The sequence below is a fragment of the Lepidochelys olivacea genome (assembly GCF_965140295.1).
Source record: "Lepidochelys olivacea isolate rLepOli2 genome assembly, chromosome: 9".
Taxonomy (NCBI): Eukaryota; Metazoa; Chordata; order Testudines; family Cheloniidae; genus Lepidochelys; species Lepidochelys olivacea.
In genome coordinates, this window is record NC_140419.1 from 64396752 (window position 1) to 64417020 (window position 20269).

At 46.2% G+C, this 20269-nt stretch overlaps 1 protein-coding gene across 1 annotated transcript in view; it reads right to left on the reverse strand.

Moving 5' to 3' along the window:
- Positions 1–6291: 6291 nt before the first annotated feature.
- The window catches only part of MORC4 (MORC family CW-type zinc finger 4), a 33612-nt gene continuing 19634 nt past the window's right edge, over positions 6292–20269 (reverse strand). The window contains exons 10-17 of the mRNA XM_084639241.1: positions 18073–18171; positions 17128–17256; positions 15451–15528; positions 14870–14933; positions 13084–13274; positions 8466–9207; positions 7886–8169; positions 6292–6516 (exon numbers count right to left, since the gene is read on the reverse strand). Coding sequence (XP_084495367.1) covers positions 6363–6516; positions 7886–8169; positions 8466–9207; positions 13084–13274; positions 14870–14933; positions 15451–15528; positions 17128–17256; positions 18073–18171 — 1741 coding nt within the window. The 3' untranslated portion in view covers positions 6292–6362. The remainder of the gene's footprint in view (positions 6517–7885; positions 8170–8465; positions 9208–13083; positions 13275–14869; positions 14934–15450; positions 15529–17127; positions 17257–18072; positions 18172–20269) is intronic.

Genomic DNA, 20269 nt, shown 5'->3' on the forward strand with positions numbered 1-20269 from the left:
TCCGCCAAGGCCCCTTCCCGAGTCTGCCGTGCCTTTGCTGCTCTTCCTCCCGCCCCCTCCACCTTCTGCACACCACAAAACAGCTGATCGCAGCCGGCAGGAGGCACAGGGATGGAGGGTTAGGTGCTGATCAGCAGTGCTGCTGGCATGTGGGAGACACTGGGGCACAGGGGGAGCTGACAGGGGGGCTGCTGATGTGTTACTGTGGCTCTTTGGCAATGCACATTGGTAAATTCTGGCTCCTTCTCAGGCTCAGATTGGCCACCCCTGCACTAGAGTCACACATTACGAACCAGGAATGCTACAAAAGGGAATGAAACGCACCCAAGTTCTTTCAGCACTTCTCTCTGCCAAGCCAGGAATCTTGTGCCAAGTGCATGTAAGAAAATAAGGAGAAGACCAATACTGAAGAGCAGCAATGGTAAAGGGGCAGGAGGGGAGTTGGAATTCACAGAGCACTTGAATGCCACAGGAAGGGATTGTTCCCATCACACAAACTTCACTTCAGCAGAAGTGAGAGTAAGCCCCTGGGTTCAAAACAGGGACGGTTTTAATTTAGACTAAAACTGGATACAGCAATAGGAAGTGGAAAGAGAACCTTTGACAGGACAGCTTCACACCAGCAACCCCACGCTATTTGAAGGCAGCACTGTACAGAACACAGCAGTTTAAGAGTATGACATTTCAGGAAAGCAAGCTCTGGGGAAATATGAAATTTAGTGAGTAAGGGGCAAAGGGTGGAAGGGTGAAAATCTACCAGTGCGCAAGGCAATGCTGGGAATCCTAAGAGACACCATATCAAGGCACAGAGAACAATTCCTCTATTAAAGCAAGCAAACGAGGGAGGAAGAAATGGCCAGTCCACCTTCATAAAAGAGACTGTTCAAGGCAGTTTAGAAAAGCTGCATGGGAAACAGAAGAGGGAAGACAAACAGGAACACAGCCAATTAAGACATTTAGGGTAAAAGATGAGAAGAGGAAAAGGGCATATAAATCACAGCTACATAGTAGAGTTAAGGGAAATAAGGCCTTTCACACATTTACCATGTGAGGCTGGGACGCTGAAGGTCCCCAGGCCTCAGTTGAACACTGAAACACATAGCTGCAATCAGTCGGGCTCACCTGTGTTAGTGTTGTTCAAATAGGTACTAGAATTATAAGAATGTGTTTAGACTTTATTGAATGTTTGCAAGTTGCTGCAAGCATTAATCTTACTTAAAACATCTGTATCCCATGCTGTAAGGAAATATTTGAGCATTCACATTATAAGCCTCTGTAACTGTGTAAATCATCAGACAGGAGAGTGTGAAGTGCTGGTCTCAGAAAGAAGAGTAGAAAGTAGAAAGAAGGTGTTATGTCCTACACAACACTGAAGACCCTTCAGCACAAACTGAATAGAGTGGAACAGAACAAAAGACTTTGTTGTTTACTCTCCCCTGCCCATGAAGAGGAGTCTTGCAAGTGGATTCCTCCCATCAGCTGAGTGTGCAGCTCAAAACAGAAGGGGGAAGGAAAAAAATCCCTAACAAGAAGGAACTGGATCTCTATGCTGCCTGGACTCTTGGGGCCAGGTTTCTAGATGTAAGCCAGGGATCCCCAGCTACTTAGCCTGGGTTAGCCCTAAAGGACATACTGTAAAGAGCTTGATTATAGAAGCTTCTATTACATGTTGAAACTTAAGATTGTAACTAATTTCTGTATGTATGTTTACCTGCTTTAATTTTGTAAATAGCTCTCATTTCTTTTTCCTATTACTAAATCTATACATAGTTTATTAAAGGATTGGCAACAAGCTTTGTCTTTGGCCAGAGATCTAAGGTGCAATTGACCTGAGGTAAGTGACTAGTTCTCTGGGACTGGAAGTAACCTGAATATTGCTGTGATTTGTGGTGTAAGGGACCATCTATCACAGAGGCAGACTCACTGGAATGGCAAGACAGACCCAGGGTCTGTGATTTCATGTTAAGGCTGTTAAAGGCACCTGAGGAGTTTACACTTGATAATTGGTTGGTGAAATCTAAATATAGAACTCACAACTAATTTGGGGTTTGTGCCACGGCTCTCAACAGTCGGCCCTGAGATTGGTACTCACGCTCTTGAGCCATTCAGGACATCTTGACAGAGGCATATTAGAAAGTAGATTCATTAATGGATGAAATTGAGGTCTCAAGCACTGCCCTTTTAAAAATGATTTTTAACAAGAAAGTTGGACAATTATGAAAACTTCTAAAAGCAGCTATTGATCCAGAACAGATTTCGAAATGCCTGACAAACAGCAACACACTGTATGCAAATCAGAAGAGCTGGAGGACTTGATCAAAAGATTGTATCACAATATTCTTCTTGCCCGCTCACCTGAGATGGATAACTTTTGATAGGAAAGTTAAATATTAATTTTTGATTATAACTGAGGTATTTTGGTATCTAAGCTGGTAAATTAGCTTTGCAAGGTTATAACAGTGAAGTGCGTAGTTTCAAAAAATAGATAACCAAGTGTCAAGGTAGCCAAGAAGCTGAGAAAGAGAAAGATCAGTGGATCTAATTTCCTCAGGGCTCATTCTATGGAAGTACTCACTGCACTGTAGCTGAAAAATAATGTAATAGAAACAGTGGAATTTTTAAAAGGCAGCATAGCTAGTAGGTAAGGGTGGTCTTGTCTTCTGGGAAGATCAGGGAGAAATATAAAATCCCTTTGCAGATTATTTCTAAATTAGAGCTAACATCTAGTTGTGGTTAACAGGTCTACAAATATTCACTGGAATGATGGCAAAGAATTTATTGCAGAAGAAAGTAGTGAAGGGGAGTTTAACTTCTCTGATGTATCAGTATACTTAGGAAAGGAATTAATTACCTGCAAAATAAAAAAAACTGAAGACAGACTTTGACGTTTCCCCAGGGGCAGCAGAACTAGCTTGATATCTGGAAAGCTGTTTTCAGTTTCCAAAACATAAAAATTAAGACAAGTCAGCTAAATTTTTTCCTGGATTTTATTTAACCTCAGTAACCTTTATTTAGCCATGGTAACCTTTGTTATTTTTTCTACTGGTAAATGGCAAGTGTGCTGGAAGCATGGCTAAAGTCCAGGCAGATACAGAGTAAGAGGCCAGATCTCTGGAGGTAAACGAGAATGCAAGAAAATAGAAGTCAGTGAATAGATCTGGGGATAAGAAACTGTTACTAACCTGTTCTGTAATTGTTGTTCTTCAATACATGTTGCATACGTCCATTTCACTTCACATGTGCACAGTGTTTTCAGAGATTTTTGGTACGTGTTGTGATGGCGCATATGCCCTCTGCTGCCTCGTGCTACTGTGTGACAGTATAAAGGGCAGTGCCATCCCAATCCCCACCTCAGCTCCTTTTGATAGGACAGACTCTGCTACAGAGGGAAAGGAAGGTGGATCATGGGATGGACATGTGCAACACATGGCCCAACTTTATTATCATGCACATTGTGTAAAGAGTTGTCACTTTGGATGGGCTATCACCAGCAGGAGAGTGAATTTGTGTGTGGGGGTGGAGGGTGAGAAAACCTGGATTTGTGCTGGAAATGGCCCACCTGATGATCACTTTAGATAAGCTATTACCAGCAGGACAGTGGGGTGGGAGGAGGTATTTTTTCATATTCTCTGTGTATAAATAAAGTCTGCTGCAGTTTCCACGGCATGCATCCGATGAAGTGAGCTGTAGCTCACGAAAGCTCATGCTCAAATAAATTGGTTAGTCTCTAAGGTGCCACAAGTACTCCTTTTCTTTTTACATCTCGAATAGTAGTTACGGAACAGGTTAATAACAGTTTCTTCTTCAAGTGATTGCACATGTCCACTCCACTTCAGATGACTCACAAGCAGTTTGGTCTAGAGGTGGGACTAGAATCTACCTGGATAATGACTGAAGGACTACCTATTCAAATCTAGCATCATCTCTAGATTGCTGAGATGGCATAATGTGAAGCCAAGGCACACAGTGAAAACCAAGCTGCAGCTCTACAAATGTCCAGAATAGGCACCAGGGCTAAAAGGCCTTCAGAGGCTGCATGAGATCTGGCTGAATGCACCAGCATGCTCTTCAGAGGAGTTACGTTGGCCATGTTGTAGCACAAATGTAAGAGATAAGAAGGCTTTTAATCCTGTCTGCAACTGCCACAAACAATTGGGTTAGTCCTGTCCAAGTAAAACACATCTCACGTGTGGAGTCTCTCCTCATTCCTTATGAGCATGAAGGTTCGGGAAGAAAGTTGACAAATATATTTCCTGATGGATGTGGACGTCAGAACCACTTTGGTGAGAAACTTCGGATAAAGGTGCAGGTGTCCCTTGTCCTGTAGAAGATAGGACTCGGAGGTCGACACTAGAGCTCATAATTCACCCCACTCTCCTGGCTGAGGTGATTGCCATCATGATTGCCATGCCTTCATGGCTACCTTCCTCAAGAGATGGAGTAATGAACAAGTGGCTAATGATTCAAAAGGAGGCATTAGCTTTGTCAATACCAGGTTTAAGTCCCAAGGGGAAATAGGATCCTTTACTTGGGGATAGGACTGGTCCACACCCTTCAAAAACCTGATGTACATGGGAATGCAAAAAAGAGAGCTATTACCAATTGGAGGATGGAAAGCTGAGATAGCTGCCACGTGGACCCTGATGGAACTAATGACCAGACCTTGCTGTTTCAAGCATACCAAATAGTCCAGCACATATACTGGAGCCCAGACCAGGGAAACTCCTTTCTGTTGGGACCAGATGGAGAATTTCTTCCATTCACAAGTAAGTATACCCGGTAAAAAGGTTTTCTTTACTAATCAAGAGCACATCTTGCACCCCTTTGAATAGATCTCCTTTTGAGATGTCAACCACAGAGTATGCAGGCTGTCAGCTGAAAGGCCTCTAGGTTGGGATGGAAGAGGCGACCCTGGTCCTGTGAGATCAGGTCTGGATCCCATGGTAGCGTCAAAGGAGCCTAGTCTAACAGTTCAGCAGAGTGGAAAACCAGTATTGGTGATGCTACACAGGTGCTACGAGTATCACTTGGGTGTGGTCCTGCTTGATTTTTAACAACATTCTGGGTAGGAGTGGAATAGGACAGAGCTTATAGGAACTCATTCATCCAGGGCAACAGAAAAGCACCCGAGAGCTCCAGGACTGTGACCTGCTCATGAACAAAACTGATAACATTTCCTGTTGATTTTGGTTGCAAACAGATCTATATGGGGAATCTCCACAGCTGAAAAATGAACCTGGCTACATCTGGGTGGAAACCCCACTCATGGTGGCTGGTGAAAGACCTGCTCAACTGGTCTGCCAGACTGTTCTGGATGCCCCTAAGGCAGGAGGCTTTGAAATGGATTGAGTTGGTGGTCACACAGCAGCACTGCCTAAAGGCATAGCAAAGTCAGCCAGGCTCCTCCTTGATATACATTTACATATAAATAATATACATTTTCTATAACCTATTAGGCCATTTGTTTCTTAAGTCAGGACTAATTCTTCTACAAGACAGACATAATTCCAAGTTAAATCAAAGCAGCCCAGCCAATTGTGACACTGACACGTGGGGGTGTTCCTTCCACTTTTAATCAGATGAGAAGGAGAGTTTGTTTCAAAACAGGAAGATGAATGAAGAATTTTAAGGGTTTTAGACCCTTTAGAAACTCCAAGTAGTCTCTGGAGCCACTGGCCCCTCCCCGGCAATCTATGTGTGATCTATCCAGGTACTTCTATGGCCCTCATCATCATAGTTTCTGGTTTTGTTTGTCTTACTTACAAGAGGTACTCAATGATCTCTTTAGTCCCTGCCCCCAAAAGGCAAGCTTCGATACTGGCTTTGTTTCTTATGGGTCTGAGAATGAGTGCATTCTTACAGGGAAGTTTGGGCAAAGAAGAGAGTTTTACACAAAGCACCCATCTGCTGAAAGATGCCAAAGAACCTCATCAATATCATTCTAGAGCTTTGCAATTAAACTGACATCAGGATAGTGTCAGTGAGTCACCAACAGGTTCCCATAGCAACTTGGAATGTTAAAATTAGTTCAAAGAATCGTCTCACTCCATTATTTAACAAAAAAAAAAATGAAAAAGCATTTAAGAGACAAAAACATCTGAGGACCCAACTACCTAGAAGCCAGCCAGCACACCCCCAAAGCAGCTTTAAACAAAGGAGACTGGCCAGGACACAGAGAGATGAGCTACCCATGTTGGTCTCCACAGGACTCTGACAACAAGTTTACAGAGCCACAAGAAAGGAGGAGGGAATGGAAGCCCCACTCCTAATGAAATGAAGGAAGGCCCAGAGTTAGGATGAAGCACTTACGAGTTTATTAAAGAAACTATACAAAAAGGCACAATGGCAGCATGGGACAAGGGCTACTCTGACATCCTGTTAGTCTCCAACACCGTCTGCAAGATCTCATCAATCTGGTCTGACTCATAGTTAACATCCTGCAGTTCAAGGTGAGGGAGAACCAGCGAGAGGAGCTGGCTGACATTCCTACGCAGGTTCTTCAGCTTCTCCATAGTGCTGTGGACAAGAGGAGAAGAGTCAACAGTCAGAAATGCAAATGTTAGTTCCAATACATCCCTTCCCTTAACTTGCTGTCTTCCTTCCTATCACCAGTGCCGTGGGAAGCTGAGGTTCTTTGCTCCATTCTAAAAGCAGTGCAGCATGCAGATGGTAGGATGGGAAGATCTTGGGTCCAACGCACATGATTGGAAATAGGGGAATGTAACTCAGTTCTCAACTCTGTTGTAAGTTTCTCATGTGACACTGTGCAAATGAGTTCACTTCTCTGTAACAGGGGGGCAACAATACTTACCACACAGAGGGGTTGTATTTGTAAATCATAGAATCATAGAATATCAGGGTTGGAAGGGACCTCAGGAGGTCATCTAGTCCAACCCCCTGCTCAAAGCAGGACCAATCCCCAATTAAATCATCCCAGCCAGGGCTTTGTCAGGCCTGACCTTAAAAACTTCTAAGGAAGGAGATTCTACCACCTCCCTAGGTAACGCATTCCAGTGTTTCACCACCCTCCTAGTGAAAAAGTTTTTCCTAATATCCAACCTAAATCTCCCCCACTGCGACTTGAGACCATTACTCCTTGTCCTGTCCTCTTCTACCACTGAGAATAGTCTAGAACTATCCTCTCTGGAACCACCTCTCAGGTAGTTGAAAGCAGCTATCAAATCCTCCCTCATTCTTCTCTTCTGCAGACTACACAATCCCAGTTCCCTCAGCCTCTCCTCATAAGTCATGTGTTCCAGACCCCTAATCATTTTTGTTGCCCTTCGCTGGACTCTTTCCAATTTATCCACATCCTTCTTGTAGTGTGGGGCCCAAAACTGGACACAGTACTCCAGATGAATCTAACTTAGGGTTGCATAGCTCAGCATTCGCACTTGTTCCTTATGATTCCATAAGTGTTGTCAGGTCAGAAGCAGGGCTAAAAACACATCCTGGATATGGAAAGTCCCATGCTTGTGGGAAAGACAGTTCAGTACCTACAGAGTATTTCTTTCCCCTTACGCATTCTCTTATCCTTAAGAAAGCCAATATTGTCTGAATGATTCAACAGGAAAACTCCATAAAGTGAACAATGTACTGCAGGAGAGAACCCAGCCCTGACAAAGGAACTCTGCATGGGGTATCCTTCAAACCTGTAGTTATTTGACTTCACCTGTAAATCTCCTCCGTAGCCGCCCTTCTCCTCACAACTAACAATCCTTAGTAATAACCCACTGTTACTCATGCAGCATCTTCAATTCATGGATACCAAAGTGTTCTCCCAGAAGTCAGTTTCCTACGTGGATGTCCCCCCGCAAGGTAACCCATGTTCTATCCCCCCACCTTGGGACTGACTGATATCTATGGTTTAACCCACAGTTCTCACCTTTTCAAGTCTCCCCTCTCTGGGCTCCTGCAGGAGACATGCGCCTCCCTAAGCACCTCCAGGTGCATCTCTGTCTCCTTGAGCCTCTCCTTCAGCTCGGTCTTTTCCTCTATGGTCCTCTCCAGCTGAGCCTTCAGCTCTTGCAGTTCAGCCTGGCGGTAACCCATGTGTTTCTTGCTCCAGTACAAGCCTTCGGTTTCCTGAGCCCTGAGCGTTGCCAACTCCTGTTGGCTTTTCAAGAAATCTGTCTCCAGGTGGCACTTCTCCTGCTCTAGTTCTTCCACCTGAGTTAAAGAAACAGCAAATGCAGGAGCATGCACAGGAAGTGAGATTGCACATTAAGGGGGAAAAGAAAAATTAAAAAAAAAAAAAAAAAAACTTTCCAGGGGCTAAGGAACAGGGTAATGGCTAGTAGGGTAAAGATGAAATCCTAACCCCTACTTGCCTTACGTGAGACACAAGGCAAGGGGATTCTCTCTCCTTGTTAAGTCAGTCTTGATCTTCCCCATCCAATTCCCTACTGCCGCAGAACTTTACCCCTCCTGCCACACCGGAATTCACAGCCAGGTGCTAACATTACCTTGCCCTGGAGCAAATCTCGTTCCGCTGAGACCCTCTTCAGCTCCACCGAGAAATTCTCTGCAATTTGTCTCAGCTCCGCTTGCTCCACCATATCCCTCTGATTTGTGGTCTTTGGTACCTGCAAGTCTCCTCCTCCTTTGTCCCCATCAGGGGGAGGATCGTTGTGGCTCCGGGCCTTCTCAACCTTTGCTTTATCAAGTCTCTCCTCCCACCCAAAAGGGATTAGCTGAATGGGGGCTTCACCATCCGCAGCAGCCTTTGAAATACCAACAACAGCCACGAAGGGCCTCTTGTCCATCTCCTCCACGTTCCCACAGGTATTTACACAGACATTCCTATCTGCTGCCTGGCTTTCTGATATTAAGGCCGGCATTTCCTCTTCCAGTTCCACCTGAACCACTGCAGTCTCCTTTTGCTCTCCTTCTAAGTGACTGAGACTTGCTTGAGTCTCTTTGGTAGGACAGAGACCCCCATTGTGTGAAGCATCCCCAGCTTGGTTGGTGCCACTGAGTGCATCCAGAGGTTCTCTGACTAGGTGGGAGTCTATGCTGTCCTCTACACTCTCATCATCCTTGTCAGACTCGCTGCATTCCTGGTCCTGGTCTGCTTCAGCAGAGCTGTCCCTTTCAAAAGAAGTGCGGGGGCTGGGACTGGTCAGATCTGGGGGGGATGGGTCTATCCGCTCCTGATATCGCTTCCGCTTTTCCAGCGGCTCTTCTTCCATAGATAGCTTGTGCTTGCTGCAAAAGAGAGGACTGGGTCAGCGAGCCTGAACCCACTCTGTACAGCAGCCAAGCAGTGCCACCCCATCCCACTGAGAAAACTAACCTCAGTGTTTAGGGAGTAATGTTGATCTCCAAGAGTAGTCAGAGTCACTTTCCCTCTCCCCCTTCCCCACTAGTCAGGGGTGCTCTTTGGGGCAGGGGGCAAGCTCCACAGAAACATTAAGACGAGGCCAGTGCTGGAGGCAGGAGACCAGTTCTGCGGGCCTACTGGTCTGAATACACTCAGCACTAACAAAGCACTTTGAAAATCTAAAGTGCTATACAGAAACTAACTAATAATCCTCACAACCCCCTCCCCAACCCTTGAGAGAAACAGGTAATTAATTGTTATCCTCATTTTACAGATGGGGAACTTGCCACGTCAGTGGCAGAGCTGGGATTAGATCTCTGGAGTTCCTGGCTCCTCACTCCTCCCCAAACTCAATCCAGAAGAACCCACTGCCCCTCTATTCCAGTATAGCAAAGCCTGTGAATCCTGTGTCCCTGAATGGAAACCAGCTGCAGCTTGCAAAATCTCTCATGAAAAATGTTGGGTTGATACATTTAATTAAACACAACACAGGGTATGTTTAAAATATTGGGCTCTCTTAAGTATCAGGAAAATGACCCAGTTAAATAAAGTTTACAATACATTGTCAAGCATATATTGTCCACATTCCCAAGCAAAATCTGCGCCACTCAAACTGTCAGATGGCTGATGGACTTATTCACACAATTAAAAACAAAACTGAACTTCAGCCAGGAAGAAGCCAGCTCATTTGTAAGTGCACAGTGCACCTACACCCATAAAAACCATGCACGGATCTGGAGAAGCTAAGCTCTCAGACTCGCTCATTCCAGACCACTTCTTAAAACAGATCTTCCCCAGCGGGCAGACACCTTCCTCTCAATCTCACACTGTCTCTGCAGTGACTACAGTGCTTGCTTATGTTGGAAAAAAATAATCAGGGAAGCATTAACTAGATGAACATACATTTGCTTTAGCACAAAGTGGCTTCCTGCTTATGTCCCCCTTTATTCATATTTAGGTTGTTTAGTTCTGCTCCCTGATTGTAAGGCTTCAGGTTTATTCAAATCTCCTCTTGTTGCCTCCATCCCACACTGCTTTACATTTCTCCAGGTTGCTTTGCACTTGATTCTTTCCACTAGGAAAGAGCAGGAGTTGGCCATTACCCCGGCCAAATCCCACCTTGGCCAATTCCATTCTACCTTCTTAAACTTCCTGGTTCAACAGTCAGCCAGAATTTAATTTTCACTTCTGTGCCTGGAAAATCCTAAAATCTGGTATGCAGTCTGGCTGATTCAGAATGGCTGCCATCATTTACCCAGAGGTGGCTGTGTTTTAGTGGCAGGTTAAGTGGTTCCTCTCCATGTATGGTCTACTCAGGGATCTGTTATGACTGGAAGATTTGATCCTCTACAACAAGAGTTTTCCAACTCTTCAACACCATGGAACATTTAAATATGAAGACTTGGTCTACCATTTGCAATGTCAACTACAGCGACTGCTCAGGGGAAAAAGCAGTGTTAGGAAGGTGCTGAATGTATTTTCTGCTTCTTGGCATGAATTAGAAGCTGGAAATAAAAGCACCAGGTGAGCAGCATTACCAAAGAGTTCCACTGACAACCTTTTAAGAATTTGAGAACCTCTGCTCATGCCATTGCATTATTTCTAAAGCATTTTAGATTCACTAATGCTACGTGTCACTACCCTTGTGCACACAGAACAGGCTGCGCCACCTGGGCAGCTCCTCTTCCAAATGGGGCTCTAAAAGGGAAGGTGGACAAACTGTGCCACCAAGTGCACAGAAGGTGTTCTGCAGCACTGAAAAAACTGACCAACGACTTCTCACATAGTAAATACAGACCTGGAGACGACGCTAGGGCAAGCGACAGGAGAGGAGAAAATGAACCTAAAACCCCAGTGAGGTTCCAATTTAACTAAGAAGCTTCTCTTAACCAAAGCACCTGCCCCACCTGCTCAAGGCCAAAAATCAACGGGGTTTTCAGCGAGAGCTCTTAAGGGCTGACTTCACAGATTTTGCTGAATTTCCTGTCTCCATCTGATGACAGGAAGTCACATTGCCCATTATCCAGACTGACCCTAGGGGCTGTGGGAGAATCAGGATTGCACCAGTTAGGGTTGCCAACTTTCCACTTGCACAAAACCGAACACCCTTGCCCAGTTCCCGTCACTCCACCGAGGCCACGCCCCCTGCTCTGCCCCTTCTCCGAGGCCACGCCCCCTGCTCTGCCCCTTCTCCGAGGCCACGCCCCCTGCTCATTCCATTCCCCCTCCCTCTGTCACTCGCTCTCATCACTCTCACTCACTCATTTTCACCAGGCTGACTCAGGGGGTTGGGGTGCGGGAGGGGGTGAGGGCTCTGGATGGAGGTGGGAGCTCCAGGGTGTGGCCAGAAATGAGGAGTTCAGGATGTGGGAGGGGGGCTCTGGGCTAGGGCAGTGGGTTGGGATGTGAGTGGGAGTGAGGGCTCTGGGGTGGGGCCAGGGGGTGCAGGAGTGGGCTCCAGGCTGGGGCTGAGGGGTTCGGAGAGTTGGAGGGGGGATCAGGGCTAGGGCCCGGGGTTGGGATCGGGAGGTGGTCAGGCTCCAGGCGGCACTTACCTCAAGCAGCTCCTAGAAGCAGTGGCATGTCCCCACTCTGGCTCCTATGCGGAGGGGTGGCCAGGTGGCTCCGCACACTGACCTGTCCGCAGGCGCTGCCCCATCAGCTCCCTTTGGCCACAGTTCGCCGCCAATGGGAGCTGCAGAGCTAGTGCTTGGGGCGGAGGCACAGTGCGGAGCCCCCTGTCTGCCCCTACACGTAGGAGCAGAGGGGAGGACATGCCGCTGCTGCCGGAAGCCACAAGGAGCCTGCCTTAGCTCCACTGTGCTGCAAACCAGACTTAACTGCCCAGGGTCCCTTTTTGACTGGGCATTCCGGTCGAAAACCAGACACCTGGCAACCCTAGAACCAGTGCAAAGATCTGCTGAGATGAATTTAGGTTGAGACTCTACATATGTAGAGCTGTGAAGGTGGTGGCACCAATGAGATAGAAAAAGGACACTGCTCAAAGTGAAAGGAGGAAAAGATTAAAAAATTAGGACATAATAAGGATTTCTGTTCCTTCCTCTATGCCCACCCTGCTCCCACTTTCCTTGTCCTAGGTTAAGGTGAAAAATCAAATTTGTGTCACAAACTGCAAGAGACTCACCTCAAAGAGAAAGACAAAAGGAAAAACAACTCTGCAAACGTGATCCTGATTAGTTAGTAATATTCCAAACTTCGTTCTTTCAGCATTTAAGGGAGGGCATCATGGGTACCAATGTCAAGGACTGGAGAAGCCCAGTCATGCATGCCCTAGGTACTTGTTAGAAAATTAAGTGAACCACACCATCCCTTCCCCCAGTGTACCGTGATTCACTGAGTGCTGCTATAATCTCAGCACTGAAGGTTCAGCCGAGGATACACAGACACTAGCTGTAGCCATAATTAAACCAGATCGCCTTGCAATCCATTTAGCAAAGCTCTCCGTGTTCCCATTTCAAGGCCAGCAAAACACCAAGAAGAAAGCTGAATTGTGTTCAGAGAATCTGAAGTTAAAAAAGGAAAATGTAAGAGGAATGAGGACAGATCTTCTGGCTCCAGCCAACACCTGCTTTAATCAGATTCTCAGATAATCCTCTCTCACTCCCTGCCTCATGTCCCTACACTCCAAGAGCAAGCATACCCCTCCCCCCACACAGAATCTCACTCACAGGGTGGGTGTCCCACAACAGGAAGAGGGTTGTTATTGATAAGGAGGCACTTGTTTGCACCATCGCACCTACCTTGCTGTCTGTGGTATATTTTGCTCCAAAGGCCCAGTGGTCAGATAGACAGCACTGATCTTGTCAAGAGCAGGGGGAGGGGTGAGAGAGCCAGCAATCCCAACAGGCCCCTCTTCTGTGGGCTCTCGCTTTGCCACACTTGTTACACTGTTATTGTGAGCAGGACAGGGCTCTGGAGTAGTGGATAATACCTGGCAAGGAAGGGAGCATTGAAACAATAAAACGAATAGCCCCTCTCACATGCCAGCTGCAGCTTTGGAAAAAAGTTACTTAACCAAACTGAGCAGATCCACCAACTGGGAATTAAAAGAAATTTTTCCTAGTGGGTACCATCACTGGGGCTCTGCCAGCTAAGACCAACACCCACTCTCCTCCCCCACACCATCTCAATCACCTAATGGTCATGAACTGCACCCACAACACCATCAGACAAGTCTCTACAAGTCCAGGACTGACCCATTCCCCTAGTGGCTACCACTTCAGGGGACTCTGCCAGCTGGATGTTGAACTGGTCCCCCTTGCAATAACCACCTCAGCAGACTTTACCAGCTGAGGACCGAACCAAATTACTGCACAGTCACTGTCCCAAAGGGGAATTCCTCTCTCCTCCACATCCCCAGTCACTACCACAAGTGGCACGGTTAGTGTTTAGGGCTATAAGAGTTCATCTCCTTCCCAATTCAGGCAATGGTGCTTTAGCTTCTCCATGCCAGGATGCGAGGGGTTTCCTGGTGCTTCTGTGAGAATGTCCATGCACAGAGGGATGCATGCAAGAGACAAACTGACTTTCTTTCTACACATACAAGGGCATGCACCTGGGGAAATTGTGGGATGACCATGTCATGAAAGAAACATGAATGACTAAGGGAAGAGAGGAGAAATTGATGCCACTACTGTGGGAAGAGACGACAAACATGAGTGAGGACAGAGTAACACCTCAAAGAGCCTCCTAGTCTCAAACCAGATCAAATGCTCTGCAACAGTGATCAAAGCCTCATCTACTTACGTGCTTCACGGTATGCATGGCTTATTGGGAGGTGGCTTATGGAGAGGAGAGAAGGTGGGAGTGAGAAGTCCTCCTGTCCTCACCAGGTTTGTCCTTCCCAATGGATCAGGGAAAGACTAGTCTAGCATGCGACATGAGGGTATCTTTGGGAAGAGGGCATGCAACAAGACTAGGCTGGGGTTGGAATGGGAGCGGGAAGATGTTTTAATACCACGATGATTGTTGGGAGGGAATTGTCCCTAAAGGACGGCCAACCTGATCGCACGCTGCAGTGTCCAGAGCTGCCCGGAGAACCCATCCTGGGCAGCCGTGTCCGAAAGACAGTGCTCCTGAAAATTCAAAACATCAGTCTTTATATAACCAGATAACCTGAAAGTGGGAAAGGGCCTGAAAGAACCAGCCCTGCGACCGCAGGACAGGAAGAGGGACCTCACTGACCCCTCTTCTGTGTTGAAAGGGGGCAAGATCAAGCCCCTTGATTAAGACAGGGCTTGGGAGAAAGAATGGCATGTGAGCTGGAGCTCCTAAGCACTGTCACACTGTTAATAAGTATGGTGTTAATATTGCTCTGGTGTTTTCATGTCCAAGCTGTGCATACACAGGGTTTTCTTGTTCCAGCCAATACACTGTGATCCTCGTGTCAGCGCCTCTCTCAGCAGAAGACAGAAATAAGAAAGACCGGGGCAGGGCAGAGACTTTGCCATCCTCAACAGCAAAGAGCAGGGTTCCCCACTCTCCAGACCGTCGCAAAGCCTTCTCCAGTCATCTCCTTCCTCTCACCTGGTGTTCCAGGTTCTCCAAAGATGACGACGACCTCCTCCTCTTTCTATCTGCGGTCTGTTCTCTAAGTGATGGGAAGGAAGAAGGCATTCAGTTTCCGCTCTCTGTAAGGCTCAATCGGGATCTGAAGTTTATCTCTACTAGGAGAAACAGTTGGGAGGTGGCACGTGCAAGACTTAGGACTTTAAGATACCTCAGCATGAGTAGAGTTTACTACTACAGTGCAAGAACATTGTCATGGCATCACCTCTGTGACTCCAGTGAGCAGGCAGTTTGGATTAACTAGAGAAGTCTGGTTTCAGAGATACAGATCCTAGAAAGTGGGTGAGAGAAACCAAGGGGACATCATTGATGTTCACTCAGGAACCACTGACATGTGCGCCTCCTATGAGAAAACTGGGACATGTCACCTGCACCTTGAGCTGCTATGCAGAGAGGTACTGCTGTTTCCTTCTCCCCCTCCCTGGTTGGGTTGAGTGGACAGAAGCAGCAGCAGGACTGGGGAGGGAAAACAAAATTGGTTTGCCGACTCCCTTGCTGTTGCTAGCCCATCTGCAGGATGGAGTCAGCAAATACTTAACTGTTTCCTGGATTTTCGGTCATAGCTGGGGCTCATCTCCTCATCACTGGGCTCCTGCTCCTCAGGTGCTGAGCAGCTTCTGCAATGAGATCAGTCCATCATGCTTGAGCATGAGAGAGTACAGTTTGATTGTCGCCTACGAATTCCCCAAGTCTTTAGGATCTTTGTATACGTCTCCAGCTGCTCTCTCAGACTCTTCAGTACTTTATCTTTCCTTATAACCTTTGCATCTATTTCACACAAAGAGAGCTGTGGGAGCAGCCTGGAAACAACAAAATTTAAAATATTTAGAGGAAAACAAGCAACTTACCTCCTAAAATTACACAGGTGAGGAGGCAGAAAGTGAAGCTTTTAAGATCTGAGTTTACGGCATCAAGTATTGTTGCATGTGTGTCATTTCCTCTCAAATTATGAGTTACTATAGAGAACAGTGTGGCAATCCCTGTCTCCCATACTGGCCAATACCAAATGCCTCAGGGGAAAGCATAAGACCCCCATAATGAACAATTAGACTGTAATATGCTTATAGGGAAAAGTAACTCCTGATCCCAGACAGTTAGTGGTTGCTTATAACCTGAAGCAGGAGGGTTTACATCCCTTATATACTAGTTAAAAAAAAATGCAACTGTGGATATGAATTGTATAAAAATATCTAATTCTACTAAATTCCTTACCTCCATTTTACCTTGTGGCAATGAATTCCCCAGAGTAATTATGTGCCACGTAAACACTGAGTTCCTTTGTCACTTTTAAATTTGACTGAATATTCCCTAGTCCTTATACTATGAGAAAGGGCAAAGAGGGGTTCCCGACTGACCACCTTTACACCATTCATTATTGTGTATACATCCAGTACATCCTACCACTAAACGAGTCGATCCTAATCCTTTTGATTTCTCCTCCTATGGAAGTCTTTCCATGGCTCTAATAATTTTCATTGACCTTCTTTTTTGTGAGACAGGGTGACCATGAGTAGGCACAGAATTCCAGGTTTGGGTTTACCAGTGATTTATATAAAACTGTAAAAATAGTCTCAGTAATATTCTCTATCCCTTTTTAAAGTACCTCCTAGTAACACCTTGATGGGTTTTGTTTTGGTGTTTTTTTTAAAACCACAACTATGGCACATGGAGCAGATGTTTTCACTCAACTGTTCATAATATCATAGGTCTTTCGCCTGAAAGGTTACAGTTAATTTAGAAACCATCTGTACGTATGAGTAACCTTAATTGTTCCTTTTAACCTGAATTGCTTTGCACTTGTTTATCTTGCCCCCTGACTACTCAGTTTAAGTAGATTCAGCTGAAGTTGCTGACAATCCACTCATCTTGACTGAAAAATTGTGTCATCTGTAATCCGACACCTCCTTTTCCAGATCACTAATTAATATATTAAACAGCCACTATTCTAGTCCAGAATATTGAGGAAACCTATTAACCTCCTCCCATGTGAGGACCTGTATTTCAAGGGGGATTTTTGTTCCATACCTATGTTTTCTGAGTGGCAATCATAAGGGCTGGCCAAGTACGCTTCTGTATTTCAAGGTCTATGCAGATGCACATGTACATGGGAAAGGAAGCAGGGGACAGCAAAAATTGGGACAGTGAGCATTTGTATTAAGAGTGGGAGGCAGCAGGGAGAAAGTTCAGACAAGGACTGAGATAGGTGAGCTCCTTACTTGTATTTGGGGTGGGGATGGAGATGACAGAACCACTTCTCAGGTAATGATGCAGGATCAACCTTGTCAGGGAGCTTCCTCCATTTCAGACACTCCTCACACTGCACCCAAGTCTGGTCTGGTCTCCCTCTGGAAAGAGAGATACATGGACTAAATGTCTAGGATACAAAGCAAAGAACTACCCCTGCCCTATATTTCATCCCTCGAGTACTGAGAACATTGCGTCCAGAGCTGCAACTGCGTGACTGGCTAGCCTGGTCTACAATTTCTGGCAGCACGTGTCCCTGTTTAGTTTTGTTTTTAATAACTGTCCATTCTCAGACGTTCTGATCCACTCTACAGGTAGTGCCTGTATAATATGAGCAGCCCCAAGTGAAGCTCCTTCCCCATCGCCAGCAACAGATTCCCTGTAGACATAAAGTGCTTGGCCTTGCAGAGGACAGATAGCCATCAGCACCTCACCCATTCCCCATCACCTCAACCCCACACCTCGCCATGCTCTGCCAGCTGCACATAGCTCCCTCAGAATAGATTGCTCACCTCACTATTGTGCTGTTCACATCAGAGCTATGAAAATGAAGGCTCGATCATATTAGCACCTAACCTGGACAGGTAGCTCAGCCAAGGCACTGCACATCCCAGCCTGGACCACCACATTATCCTAGTCACAGTGCCCTCCATATGCCTGCCAATGCCCCTCCATTCTCACCTGGAACACCCTATCCTTACATGTCCTGGTCACAACATTAGCCAGTGGACTAGGCTGAGATCACTAAAAACTTATTACACTAGCAGCCTTTGCAGCTAGATCTCCCAATGTGAAGGGATACTAATCAACCCGCCATACTTTCTGTCCTTCCTCAACTCCCCACCTTCTCTGCAGATGAAAGGCCCAGTGCTTTTAATGCTGCACTAAAATTAGACCATCATCATGTTCGAACTCACGCTATCATGTTGGCGGTACTGGAACTACCCAAGTTCATCTGTGCCATCTTCGCCTTCCAGTAAGTGTTGAGTTTCTGTCCCAGGGCAGTAATTGTCCGTCTAGAGGGAAGGGGAGACAGCAGTGAAAATCAGGCAAATTCCACTGAAAGTCACAACAGATAGCACAAGTAACACAACCCAGGTGGAGAAGCAAACCTTCTTTACTGCCTGTCTCTGCCTTTCACTTCAGTAACCACAGGTGCTCAGATATGACAGTGGTGGGGATGGAGAAGGTACTCAGACATGCCATTGCAGGAACAACTTGGGTTTTGGAACATTCTTCTAGATTTGTACCAAGAATAACCCTGATGTATCACCCATCCCACAGCTTCAGAAGTCTGCCAATACCACCCTATGTTACCTGTACACAGGGTTCCTGATACTCATGATCTCTGGGGTCTCACTCTCTGCCGCCCAAAATGGTCTTAGAGCCTCTCATTAGAGCCGGATTGCCTTTTTGTTCAGAGCCAGGGTCATTTCCTTTCCAAACCAGAGTTACGAGCACCCCAGTTTTCACAGAGTTTAAAACCAGAAGGGACCATTAAGATCATGTAGTCTGACCTCCTGTACAACACAGGCTAGAGAACCTCATCCTATAATTTCTGCACCCTTTAGGGCTCAAGGTCAGGCTGTGCACAGAAACTAAGGTCTCATCTTTGGCCCCAAAATTCGGCTACAGCATAAACACATAATTTTTACCAAGGAAGACTGAGGCCTCACAGGCTAAGACCAAACCCAAGCAACTAACTAGTCCTGGCTAGCCTTGCCTGAAACCTTTGGGCAATTCCCCCACACCCTCCAAAGAGAAGCCATCAGGCCCTCTAACATTTCCAGGTAGCCTAATGAAATGTCTCATCCAGCTACTGGCTGCTATATACGATTCAAGTAATCACTGGGATTAAGGCCAGCATCCATTAACTTAAAACAAATTAGATACGAGCCCAAGCATGGGTATTGTGCACAGGTAGAGAGGGTGGAGCAGACATAGGGTTTTCTTCTCCCAAGGAAAACTGCATTTTTACCCTTTGCATTTGGATGAGGCTGGTATATCAGAATAAGGTCTTTAATTGCTTTTTGGGATAGTCTCGCCATCTCCTACACATCCTAACAGAAAATGTCTCATCACACTGACCAGAGGATACCTTAGAATGTAGAGATACCTGACACAGTTATGAAAAAGAGAAAATTCAAATTCTAGATAGCCGCGTTCACACTGGAACACAAAGCACAAGCCTCACCCCCAAATTACTGTCTCTCTTGCTCTACAGGCCAGCTTGCTATAGGGACCAAGATTTGGGGATGCCTTGTCTCCCTTAACTTTAGGCATCCCCTGCATTCAAGGATTAATTGCATCCATAATATACCCTTTCCACTGATAAAACAGGCTTCCTGGTGTCAGACTCACACCAAAAGCCCCCATCAAGCAGCAGCATGAAACCTATGCACCTCAGAAGGATGTAAGTTCTGGTCAAATCAACAATCTAGCAGCTTGGTTATTGGTGGGGGAGGAGGTCATGAAGATGACAGACTAGAGAGACGTTCACAAACATCTCACCTCTCACTTCCTGCTGAGACAAGGGGGCCCCTAACCTCAGCACAGCAGCCCAGAGCTCTGGTAGCTATTTGCACTAACTTAAGAGCAGCTGGCTATCTGCAAAGCAAAGACAAACGGCAGGGTCTGCTCTGACCCCCTCCCTTCACTCCCCCACTGCCCGTTCTAAATTCGATGCTTACATTCATTTGTAAATGTTCATCTCTATAGTGCAGCATTTCCCCAAAGTTAGGGGTATGTCCAACTGAGTAGCTGGGGGGAGGGGAGGTATGGAACAGTGTCAATGTCAGTTTCTCTCATGCTGCCCTGCTAACATGACAGGGTTCAAGGTGGGGACATGACTGGTTTAATTTTCCAGCTGTGGGGTTCAGTTTCTGAAAGCCTGGGAAACACTGCTTTAGTGAATGAAAACACACTGTTCTATTTCAGATAAATCTCAGGGGCATGGTTTAGGGTTCATGGGTGGAGACATGCATGAAAACCAGCACTAGATGAACATGGAGACTACTCCCTCTCTCAACCCAGGACAGCAAGGTCTCTCCAGACTGCTCAGAAACATGGTCAGATATTTTCTGGTAAGGGCATCAGAAGGAAGATAGGCCAACA